At 41.9% G+C, this 12,512-nt stretch overlaps 1 protein-coding gene across 3 annotated transcripts in view; it reads right to left on the bottom strand.

The window, feature by feature from the left end:
• Positions 1-12,512, bottom strand: part of vps13c (vacuolar protein sorting 13 homolog C) — a 101,392-nt gene that overhangs the window by 47,894 nt on the left and 40,986 nt on the right. For all 3 annotated transcript variants that reach the window (XM_080434799.1, XM_080434800.1, XM_080434801.1), the window contains 15 exons: positions 12,104-12,236; positions 11,371-11,488; positions 10,995-11,127; positions 10,655-10,727; positions 9,493-9,590; positions 9,072-9,216; positions 8,216-8,295; positions 7,901-7,960; positions 6,623-6,773; positions 6,173-6,289; positions 5,523-5,626; positions 4,668-4,835; positions 1,851-2,155; positions 1,163-1,310; positions 57-165 (listed from right to left, as the gene is read on the bottom strand). In XM_080434799.1, the coding sequence (XP_080290925.1) occupies positions 57-165; positions 1,163-1,310; positions 1,851-2,155; positions 4,668-4,835; positions 5,523-5,626; positions 6,173-6,289; positions 6,623-6,773; positions 7,901-7,960; positions 8,216-8,295; positions 9,072-9,216; positions 9,493-9,590; positions 10,655-10,727; positions 10,995-11,127; positions 11,371-11,488; positions 12,104-12,236 (1,942 nt within the window). The remainder of the gene's footprint in view (positions 1-56; positions 166-1,162; positions 1,311-1,850; positions 2,156-4,667; positions 4,836-5,522; positions 5,627-6,172; positions 6,290-6,622; positions 6,774-7,900; positions 7,961-8,215; positions 8,296-9,071; positions 9,217-9,492; positions 9,591-10,654; positions 10,728-10,994; positions 11,128-11,370; positions 11,489-12,103; positions 12,237-12,512) is intronic.

Here is a 12,512-nt window from a genome sequence, read left to right as displayed (position 1 = left end):
AAAAAAAACAGTAAATGGGATAAAGTAAATGGGACATGTTTGTTTTGTTCTGTTACCTTGAGCCACTTGTCTTTTCATGTCCATGCTGTGTTCTTCACTCCCCTCACCAATGTTCTCTACTAGTATCTTCATCAGCACGCCAAAGTCTTCTTGGCCCAGAGACATCTGAAAGTATGGGCAGAGGTATAATGACATGAACTCTAATGTCCCCATGGCCGTGTTTAAGCATAGGCGAGCATGGTTATGAACCTGTAAAAACTTTTAGTGGCTTGAGTGGTTCAATCTCTGTTTGTTTGCTCACGTCTTGCTGTGAATGTGGGCGAAGCAGAGAGGCCTCTGATGTCAGCTGAGTTTGTTTGTTTTAGATGGTAAAGAAAGAGTAGCCTACGCCTACGACACGTGTGGTCTTTAATTTACTCAGATAAAGAAAAGAACAATATGCGTGTCGAGCAATATCCTGTAGTAGCAGATACCTGTGCAACAGGATGACGCAATCTAGTTCGCTGACATTAAACTTGCATGGATTACTTTCTTGACTTCCACAACTTGGCTTCTGCCGTCTACGAACGTCCAAAGTATTTAGCAGACAAACATGTATGGTGTGACCATTTAGACTGTGACTACATCGAAAAGAAAACACTGCAAACACTAAATAAGCCATTACATTGCAAACATGTTAGTGGATGTGTACGTACGATGCAGTGGCGCGGCGAAACTATAGACAGTGCAGGTGGTCCAAAAGTGAACACTTGTCTCCAAAAGAGTACAGCATTACGCACGCACCTCTCCATTTGCCCATTTCAGAATAAGAGAACTGTACAGTTCTGTGCTATCTATGGTTCCATAAGGTGACGAGGTGGGACACTCAGGTTAGCTAAGCTGTGCAATAAATGTATTATTAGATTTTCAACAGTGAGTAATCTGGGGACTGTGCTGATGTTGTTTTAGTATGACTGTCTGTCACTGCGTACGGCACGCATGTACTGTACGAACGAGCCTACAGCGGCGACAGCGCATGTAAACGAGCTAACGTCCTGCATTGTTGGTTTTTAAAGCGTAGGCCTGACATTAACAGTCATGAAGTCGGCACGCACAGTCTGTGTGTGTGCTTCTTAGTAGCGTGGGGGGGGGGTGTAGCGAGTGAGAACTGTTGAACACCCACATTCATAGACTTGAGGACTCCCTGGACCTGCATGCCAGGGATTTTGGTAAACCAGGAAGCAGCCAGGTTCCTGGTGACACGAAGCTCCAAGTTGATTGGTTTAAGAATCTCAATGTCTGGCTGTGGAGAGCCCCGGTTCAAGGTGGTTCTGTGAACAGAGAAACATTTAACATCCACCATGCTTAGAGTCAGAGTTCCATTTACAAAAAAAAAGAAGAGGAAAATACCCAATCTACAATAAAATGTGTCACGATGCACATTTGATCTTCTATTTTAATTATTTCTGAATAAAAAAAATATTTCGACAAATGTTGATAAAAGTAGAAAATTTGCCCAAAATAGGAACGCCAGGGTTAATGTGCATATTCTTAATTAAATATTTAAATTGTGATATTATCAATCTCATTCATGAGTTGATATCAAACATGAGACAGTCGACACTTCCCAAAAGTAAATACTTAATTCAGTCTGGCAGAAGCAGGGACGAAACATATTCCCCCGGCGATAAACATGAATGACCAATGGGGGTGGATATTAAAAGCAGAGGCATGGACCCCGCCCCCCCCCCCCCAGCAAATCAAACCTTGCTTAGAGTCATGTATATTCTTTGGCTAAAATGACACCAAACAAGATCCGGTTAACTTCATTCTACTCAATACAAAAAACAAAACAAACAGGATACTGATACCTGGACAGCTTCAGATGTGTCAGCTTCACGTCCATCAGCTCCACCACAGCCGGGAGGTGAAAGCCCTCCGCCGACTGCAGGGAGAAGCTGTTGGCCACAGTGATAAGACCCAGGTCCACCACAAAGGCGTTTTGCGAGACTGGCGACTGTGGGATGATGATGAGTGGCGCCTTCAGTTTGATGTCCATGGAGAGGCGGAAGCTCTTCTGGGCAAAGTCCCTGACGCTGGAGGCTGCCTTCTCTGCTGCCTGGGCCGTGGCGGCGCTCAGAGCCTCCTTGGCCGTCTGGAAGTTGTCCACGAACGTCTATGAGGAAAGCAACGGACGAGGGGTGAGAAATGGAACAGTGTTGTAAGGCTGAATGAATGAATCCCTGACAGAATGCTTGGCTATGACAGGGGGAACCAGAGGGAGTGTTGCATGTGAGAATTTCACTGCCTAAAAAGTGTCAATCTGGCAATCATGCAAAAAAAAATGAAGAAAAAATGAATCTGGATAGCTGATACAAATTTTGAACCCTTGGCTTCAATTTGAAGCAAGTAACCTCGGAAGTGAATTCACACACACCGTTATGAGAGAGTGCAGAGATAGTGGGGATAGCGAACAGAGGTATGACATTAGTGTCTGATGGCAGTTGAGGAAGTTGCATTTATGGATCATTGCATCATTTATGGAGAGAGTGACATCTGACTGTCGTTACATGTTGTGCATGAAAAGCATTCATTTTTTTACGTGCTGAGACAAACCATTCCAGAGTGTATATACAGTATACTGTACGGTTCAAGTAGTATTCGCAAATAATTCTTACCATTTGTTCTCTTGCCTGCTGTACCAAATGAGTGGAGCATACGACAAAAAAAGTGCTGGAAAGTTTCAGGTATTTGAAAGTAAATTTGATATATATATATATTTCGCTGGTTGATAATTCATTTTACTAATCTGAATTTGAATTCTTCTGTTGTGATAGCCTGCACCCATAGGATCTTAAAAACAGAAGTAAACACTTATTTGCAAATAGTACTTGACCTTGTTCCGGTGTCCACAATGCCAAGAGATCTTAACATGCAGTATAGAGCTACGGTATAACCTAATGATTCACTGACAGGCAAATACTTTTCTGCATTGATGACAATTATACTAAATCTTACCGCCTGTAAAACAGGCTCAATCGTTGCAATATGCAAAGATAGCCTTTAACTCTTCAAAACTTGTGTAATGTCAACTGACACCTGCCTTTGCACTTTCTAATAATCCCTGGTGAACTAGGAATGAAACCTTATTCTACTGCGGCTCCGGATGACCACCTCGTCTAAATGTCTAAAATGTAGAGGTGTGGAGGCAGTAGAGGTACAATGCAGTATATATAGCAGAGATACTGTAATAGAGGTGTATAGCCATACAATTCCAGGTTCTATTAGTTGCACTGATCAGCTTCTGAATCAGCATCATCTGCTACAAAAGTGGTACATGGTGCTCAAGACACACTAAAAAACACGATAAAAAAAACATTTATGGAACAGAAATGCTGTTGCTGTCTTCATTAAAATCTACTATCTGACAGTTTGACAGTCATGTTTAAATTTGTAACTCGGGAGTGCTTTTAATTTTTATGGTTTGCCCACATTACCGCGGAGAGATTTAAAAACAACACACTGGGAGGTAGTACAGTGATGGGAGGGGAAGCCATGATAAGGAATTGGGGATTTATTGAGTGCCACTCTGACACAGACTCAACAAACTTACAAGAAGAGCCTGCTTAGCAACAGCAATATGCAAGAAAGGCAACTATGCCACCCACATTTTAAAAATAACCTTTGAAGACATGCTGTAATATCTTGAATGATTTAGAAAACACTGCCATTGGGAGTAATTTAGTAATTTTTCCATGAAGTAGTAAGTGATTATAAAGCTAAATGAATGTGGAGCATGTCTCTGATGTTTGCATTCTATAAAGTGGCACATGTGCTTTTGTTGCGTAGCATGATGTCATCTTGCAGAGACTATAGCTTCCTTTAGAAACACAAGAGGGTGGTTGGGGGAGCGTTGAGGTCAGGACACATTAAGCCCTGGACAAGATAAGTCACTTCACATCAAGGAAAAGAGTTAACCCGTTAACAGAATGCTTTGCCCTGCTGTTAATGTCAAATTAGAGGATGTCATTGTAGTATGGCTTTGAGGTGCGGTGCAGGTGTTGTTGAGTGAAAGCTGTAAAGCAAAAGGGGTTTGGATTTGGATGCAGTTCAGTGCTGCATGCCATGACCTTGTACCTCATCAGATGATAGATACTGATAGCTAAAAGAAGCCTGCAAAGAACAAGACACATTTAGAGACAAAGGTGGAAAGAGTAAAGAAAAAGAAAGAAAGAAAGAAAGAAAGAAAGAAAGAAAGAAAAGACTGGAAGTTTGTACAAATAAGACAAAATGAAACACAGGCACACTAACATGGAAACACAGCTTGAGAATTTAACTCTCAGATCAGCCCACATTGGAATGTTATGCTGCATGTTTAACTAGCGTACCGAAAGGCTCTGATGAGCATGTTTTGTCGTGTACAATATTTAACTATTCACATTAATACAACCCCCAGAAAAGCTTACAGTGTCAATAAAGTAACTGTGTAAATTTATTTATTTGTTTTATTTTAAAAAAATCCATTGACGGGCAGACAGCTTCATATTTAGGAAGAAAGAAAAATACATAAGAAAATAGATAAATCATTTATACAAAATAAATAAATGAATAAAATACGATAAAGATGAAAAAGAGACTAAATACCTGATGGTAATTGGACTGAAACAGATCTGCGGTAAGGCCCTTACCAGTAGCGACATAAGGAACTTGTGCAAGTAGATGATTTGGATGCAGCCCAGCCTCAAGGTCACTTTGCCGTCCACCTTGGAGGTGTCAGAGTAGCCGTCTCCCTCCGTGGCGTTGGGGTACAGAGACAGCTTGAAGCTGAACACCTCTTCTCCCACGATGGACACAGCCTGCAGGTGGGACAGTTTCAAATTAACTCTAGAGGCAGCTACATGCTCCAAGCAATCCACCCACCCACCCAGTTCGGTGGGTGGGTGGATTGCTACAACATGACGTCACTGGGCAGCGGTGATAAGCGGTGAGGTGGTCACTCTCCACCCAACCACCCCTTCGGAACCAGAGGGAGGCGGGGTCAACCCTCAAAGGAGTATAATGGTGTCTTATCAATAAGGAACTTTAGGTGGATAAGTGAGTTCGGTGGGTGGGTGGGTGGATTAATTTGGAGCATGTAGCTGCAAGAGGGTACAAATGTAAACGAATGAACCCTGGACCCTTACGGTCCATTTGGTTACATGTGTACACTTTCACAGTTACAAATGTGTGTTGCGTGCGTTTGTGGTTATTTTCCAACTGTTGTTGTTTGTGTCATGAGTACACCCACACTGAACATGAATATTACGTGGTGATAAAGCGGAAAAAGGTCGATGTTTTACTGCAAATAGCCTTTTATGGCGTGTGTCCTTCCTGGGGAAAGACTGTTGCAAACTCTACAGTAACTTAATCAATATTATATTGATTAGCTGCTGTAATGACAGCTATCATTTCTAATTATTACTATGATACTAACAGATCATTTCTGATCACATTAGCTTAAGTTTGGAGCAATAATCTTCCTGTACCTTCCTTTTATACTGTACCTTTTTGTGGATGGTCTTGGGGTCAATATCTGTGACCACGATATCTCGGAGTCTGGCGAATACCTCTGTTTCTTTGGCCTGAACCAGGACAGACGCATCAATACCTGTGAACACATTGTACATACTATGTTAGACAGAGGTCCTGAACCCAGGATGACACCGTTTCAGACACTACCATGCCCCAATAGTCCATTCTTAATATTGTGTTTAAACTTTTTTGAATTATAATTATGCCAATTAATTCCTCGCCCCTCTGTGTTGTCACTGCTGTTGTATCCTACTGACTCACACGCCAGTGAGGAGCCCCCACCGGGAGGACGTAGAGGCTTCGTCCTACTCCTCCCACCCAACACTCCCTGCCGACAGGTGCCGCCCCAGCCCATAGGAGTACGTGCAATGACCAATATCACCCTCCCCGCCCGGCTTCCCTCCCCCGAACACGGGCCAATTGTGCTAGCATAGACGCCCGACAAAGCCGGATGCACCACGGTGGATTCGAACCCACAACCTCTGTGGTGGTGGGCAGGGACTTAACCACTGCGCCACCAGTGCGCCTAAAAACAATAAAATAATCTAAATCACTTTCATCAAACGGTCCCCAGATAAACGATAGATATTTGAGATATTTGAGAAACAAAGTGGAACCTTGCCTTGGACTATGATGTCAGCGATGCTGCGTCGATCATCACAGACCTCCACATGGAAACGGCCCAGCTGGGCAAACAGTTTGAAGTTAAATATGTTGACATCTCGCGAGCCTTTTGATACTGCCAAGGGATGCAGAAACACAGTTAAATAAACATAGAGCTGTGACAATACAACTATTAACTATTATTGTTCTATTGTCTATAATATTGTTATTAAGCATGACATACTGTATAGATCAGAAAGTATATTCTTGTTAAAGAAGACTAAGCGCAAGAAGAAGAGATGGTAAAAATGGACACTTACAAATCCATTTCAGTTAAATTAACACTGAGGATTTTGCTGTGTAGTAGCAGTAGTAATCATAGTATAAGTAATATTACAGAACAGGTACATGCATTCACATATAGTGTGTTGCCTATCCCTCACAGCCAGGGCAATATGGAGATGTTTACCCATCTTGCCATGTCCAGCTTTTTCCACCGGCTTCTTGACCTCTCTGTCTTTGGAGGTGGTGAGGTCCTGTGGCAGAACGGTGTTCAGATAGTTGATGGTGGACAGCAAGGCCTTGGTATGGAGGAGGAAGTCCAGGGATGAGAACTCCACCTGAGCACAACAGAGAACAATAGGAATAAAGCTAAATACAGCTGTAATCTGGTAGGTCTTTCTATTTCTAACTTGCCATTTAGTCCTTTCTACAGCATCTCTCTCTTTCCCTTATAACACAGGCAGCAGAGTTTATGTAATCTGAGCTCTAAATCTCTGTTAAACGCTTTCTGTATTTGCTGTCGTCTGTTACTATAGGAACACCAGGAAAAGATATGTCCATAACATTTTTTATCAACTTTATTTTCTCCCCAATTTAGTCATTGCCAATTCCCCTATAGACCCTGCCACTGCCAACCCCATGGTTTAGTCTGGAGAGGGTGTTGTAGACCCTAAGGCTGCACAAGATATCAAACATTTATCGTCCTCGCAATATCAACATGATATGCTTGAACTGCAATGAATATTTAGGTGCCATGTGTTCACACTCTGCATATCAATACATTTGGCCAATCACTCAGAGCCCAACTAATTATTTAAGTTGATATCAGGTTTTTATTAATTTCAACATTTCAGGTATAAAGTATGTTTTTTTCTTAGATTAGAAGACATATTAGGGGAGCAGTCAGAAACGGCATTGTTAAGCTGGTGGTACATATTCATTGTCAATAGCAGGTGTAGCCAGGTGCAATTTTTTCTGTAAAACTATGTTGGAATGGAAATATACAGAAATGTCTTTCTTCTTCTTTTTGTGTGTGTGCAACGGTGGGCTTTTCCTTGTCTGGGTTCTATGTTAGCAGTAAACCAAAGCAGAAAGACAAAAACTATACATAATTCAATATTTGTTTACTTGAGTCAACAATGTTATCACATATTGCATGTTTTCCTAATATCGAGCAGCCCTGGTAGACACCACATATCTCCTCCAATACACATGGAGTCACCAGCCGTCTCTTTCACCTGACAGTGAGGAGTTTCACCGGGTGAGCGTAATGCATGCAGAGGAACATGCCATCCCTCTCAGTTCCGCTTCCTACTGAGCAGGCATCTCGATTAACCAGTAGGAGTCGCTATTCCAGTGACAGAGATCACTCTCCCCTGCCGGCTTTCCACCCGTAAACACGGCCAATTGTGTTTTTTTGCAGCACACCAAGCCAAGCACCTCCAAAGCTACATCCATTACTCACCTTAAGTGTTTGTTCTGTGTTGTCAAACATGGTTAGGAAGCTGGGGCCATTAGGGTCAGCCTGTGGAGAAAATATGGAAAACATACAACCAAATGCAAAAAACAAAGCATGTTGAATAAAACTTAATTACTTGTTTTTCCATGTTTGTGTTTTAGCTAAACTTGACCAATATTGTTGGTGTGATGATGAAGGGGACATACTGTAACAGCTTTCACACTGAATATAAGTGAGTGGATGTTATGGGAATTTCTTTGTTGTAGATGTGAAAAATGCATTATTAGATACCGACATCTAAACATTGATGGAGAGACTTACTTTGACATATTCCACCTTCAGCAAGTCAGAGCCCTGTTTGTCTGATGAGCTGATCAGGTGGAGAGGCTCCTTCCGCTCATCTGGTACAAACACACGTGCACATTAAAAGTTCACACTCGCTAACTACAGCACAACTGTGCAAGAAGTACCTAGAGTGCAATTGTGTGTATTTCGAATGTACAGTCAAGCATGCGTCTGTTTTTGTGTATTTTTTGTGCTGTATAAAATGGGTCTCATTTATTGCAGGCAAGTTTCCATTTTAAATCATTCCAACAAGTACCGTCACAGTCATCAAACATTCAGAGGCATGTCATTTCAAATGTATCTATGAGTGTATAATAACGAATGCCAATTCATTGTAGATTAGAAGCCTGTTAGAAATCAACATATTTGCATGGCCTCAGATAATTCCATATTAGGCAAAGCAGCACACAGAAAAGCTCTTTGCCAAACATTCCAAATATCTTCAGTGATTCGATCAGGGCTATGTTTCAAAGAGGGCTTCCAACACATAATAATTTGGATTATTTTGTTTGTCCATCACAAACAAAAACATTAGAAGTGGATGATAAATTGCACACACATTCCTGAACTATTTGGGGGTTGTACTGTATTAGCTGGATGAATTGCCAGGTGGTTCACCGTTACTGCAGAGTCTATATGTGTCATATTATGGAATTTATGAATTAGTGTGCTGGGATACAGTATGTAAGTGTTACTGTCTGTATTTGTGCATGTATGTACACAGTATGCATGCATTTAAGGACATGCTGTGTGTGTGTGTGTGTGTGTGTGTGTGTGTGTGTGTGTGTGTGTGTGTGTGTGTGTGTGTGTGTGTGTGTGTGTGTGTTCCTACCACAGTAGTCCAGGCCTACTCGGCGAAGGTAGGAGGTGATGCTGAGGTCATATGTCCTCAGCTTGCCCTGGGCTCCTAGCTGAGACACACTGAGGGCCAGCACCGTGTTCTCCTGGTCAGCCTGCCTTGTGAGCTCCAACAAGACCTACAGACACACACACACACACACACACACACACACACACACACACACAGGCAGATACAACATTAAGTGCTAAAACTGCAGCATACAGTTTTAGCTTGCGTATGCTGCTCATCCCCTTCACCGTCTCACTACCTCTTCTGTATCTATAACATCATATCTATAACATCCTGACACAGTTCAATGAACTTCTCTTTGGAGCTCGGTAGACCGCTGTGGCCTATTCTGTGGTTTACTGAGGATAAGATGAGGAGATAATAAACATGCTGATAAACGTACCGTCTTGACTTCAAACTGGAACTGAACATCAGTGAGCTCTTCTACGGCTGATTGTTGACCATCGTCCAGAGACCGCATGCTAGCATCCTCATCAGAATCTGCACAAGACAAGATCCAGTTGGAGTAGTTCTGTGGTCAGAGCCAGTCTACTGTACGTTTGGGTCAGTCTTACGCATTTCCTCAAATACTGTATAATTCCAGTTTGTCATGTCGTACTGTATGTAACTGTAGGTCAGATGAGTAACCACTATATTCAAGTAAAGGTGTATGGATCTTTGCAGACTGTTGAATTAGTCTTATCGAGTAGCTTGTATGTTGAGAGAACACAGCTGACCTGAGGGGGGCGCTGTTATGTTGCAGTTATCATGACAAGTGTACAATGGCTTCCAGTAGATTCATTCACAAATAGAATAAATTACCGTAATCAGATACAGACAAACTGGACATAATTCCTGTCGGGTGGAAACCTCTCATCTCCATATTTTAACTTTTCATGTTTTTTTTCATAAATGAATGCCCTACTTCGTCATACTACAGTGTCACACAAAAGTAGCATAAATAGCAGATCTAAGGGCTTGTAGATCAGCAATTTTAGAATTTGAATCCTAAAAAGTAACGGTTTTGGACATACAGTATGAGTTTTCCACCTGACAGCAACAACATACCGGTAGATCAGATGTATTAACCCAGGAAGACCGGGGAAGCCTATAGGTTGTTATACCTTTAAAACCGGGAAAGCATCTGTGACATCTTTTTAATGTATGTAGCAACAGGAATCATTATTTAAATTGGATGAATAAAAAAAATTAAGATTTTCTGAAAACTTAGGTTAGTATTTAGCAGGCGTTTTTAAAAATCGGCCTCAGGTCTAATCCCCTGAGTCGTTAGAGCCACTAGAACAGGATGTAGATTATAGCAGCAATAAAGGAAAGAAAGACGTAACAACATAGTGAGTTGAGTACATAACTTTCCTGTAGTAAATGGGAATCGGACATAATTACAACTGACGTAATATCAGTACAGAACCATTTAACCTAGATTTTGGAAAATGCACATTTTGTGCAGCTACAGCACAGTGGAAGTTCATAGTATATTAAGATTGCCAATGCCAAATAGTACAAAACTGTCAGTGAAAGGCAGCAGGTGTAATGTTATTGCTAACCTGTTTCAATTGCATCGATTAAGGCAGGGTGAAGGCTGAGAGCTCTAGGCCTGGTGTCAGCCAGAGACAGCACCTAGAGCAAGAAGACGGGAACAAAGATGTTTTTTCTTTGAAAAACACTCAATAGGTTTGAAATATTATTTATGTATTATGTATTTATTTGACATTCATGGGCAATGATCAGGAGTGTGCCAATTGTGACGTTTTTGGTTGTGAATGGAGCCACGTCGGGCAGTTTTCATGGATTGGACTGTACCAAATGAGCCTTGTTCTTGAGAGTAGAGGCTTGGACCTCATGTAGGGAAGTTATTTCTGATATGGATTGAGTGTACAAGCCTACCTTCTCGGTGGGGGTGGAGGGCGCTGAGCCCATGTTGGGCAGGGGGATGCTGTTGATGAGCTGGAGCACACCGTGGACTTTTTGATCAGAGATCCTCACATGGAGCAATGGCAGCTCTCCAGACACCTTGAACCTTAAATCACAAAGTACAAAGTTCCTTGGTGTCCTTGAAGAATTTGAGGGGTCCCCCAGGGGTCTACATACGTGACCATCTCTTTTTTTTCCTCTACACCAAATCTCTTCGCCGAGAATATGCGTTGTACTTGTAACAATGCAATTTTTGCCGAATGTTGCCTATTTTCGCCAAATATTCGACTATTATGAAATGGAAGAGTTCAAGTGGTTCAATGAAACAAATTAATCAAACCAAACAAACCTGGCCATCCTGGCGTCTTTCTCCACCATACATTTGGCCAGCTGAACAGTGAAGTCCATGGGCTGCAGAATATGCTGGTTGGAGGATCCATGCAAACGTGCAGTCTTCCATGCCTCTCCTAAACAACAACACAAACACAATGTTAAAACACCTGACATTTTTAACGTCTACAGTCAGAAGCATTTTTTTGTGTGCTTCCACTCAGTAATTTGTAACATGTGCCTCTCCATGGTGACATGGCCTCCGAATACATGAACTTTGACTTAATCTAGTATAAAAACCTGTCAGAGATTTCACTCCCCTTCAGATTTTAAATATAATTTCTAACTTAACCACTTAAACCGTGTATAGTACTTTGATGGAAGTCCCCCAGGGGTCTCTACAAGCTCACATGTTGTGAGCTTGTACAGTAGATCTGCTATTTTCTCAGAATGTTTGCCCCCAGAATAGGGACGCTAGGGTTCATGTGGTTAAAAAAAACAAACATAAAAGAGTAGTGGGATGGCCAATGTCCTGTACAGACTAAATGTAAAAATCATCATACCAGATTTCCTGTACCGGATTAATAAATAAACTGTATAGTAACATGAATGTCAAATGAAAGATTGTGTGTGTGTGTGTGTGTGTGTGTGTGTGTGTGTGTGTGTGTGTGTGTGTGTGTGTGTGTGTGTGTGTGTGTGTGTGTGTGTGTGTGTGTGTGTGTGTGTGTGTGTGTGTGTGTGTGTGTGTGTACCTGGCTTGCTAAAGAGGAGCTGTACGCTACAGAGTTCCAGAGAGTATCTCTCGTAGGCACGGTCCATGATCTCCTCCAGAGCGGCGAAGCTGGCGGATAGTGGCGGATGGCTACCCTGATCCACGCTGTTCAGCTGAACCACATAAACATGCTCGTATACTTAAAATGATGTACTGTATATGTATACACATAAAATATAAAATGTTATGACCAATCTTAGGCCCATTTTATGCTTGTAGTCTCCTAAAAATCGTAAACGTTTAAGAAGACAGTTTCTAAACGCATTCATTTTATGCGAAAAAACAACAGACGATCCGGGCACTCAGGAGTAAAACGGAAGAAAAGCCTTTATTAATATAAGGCAACTGCCAACATGTTTTGACGTCGGAAGGTCTGCATCAGGCCGATA

Source organism: Gymnoscopelus braueri (genome assembly GCF_963280865.1).
Source record: "Gymnoscopelus braueri genome assembly, chromosome: 1".
NCBI lineage: Eukaryota > Metazoa > Chordata > Actinopteri > Myctophiformes > Myctophidae > Gymnoscopelus > Gymnoscopelus braueri.
The sequence above is the reverse complement of the archived record's forward strand: the minus strand, read 5'-3'. Positions and strand labels throughout refer to the sequence as shown.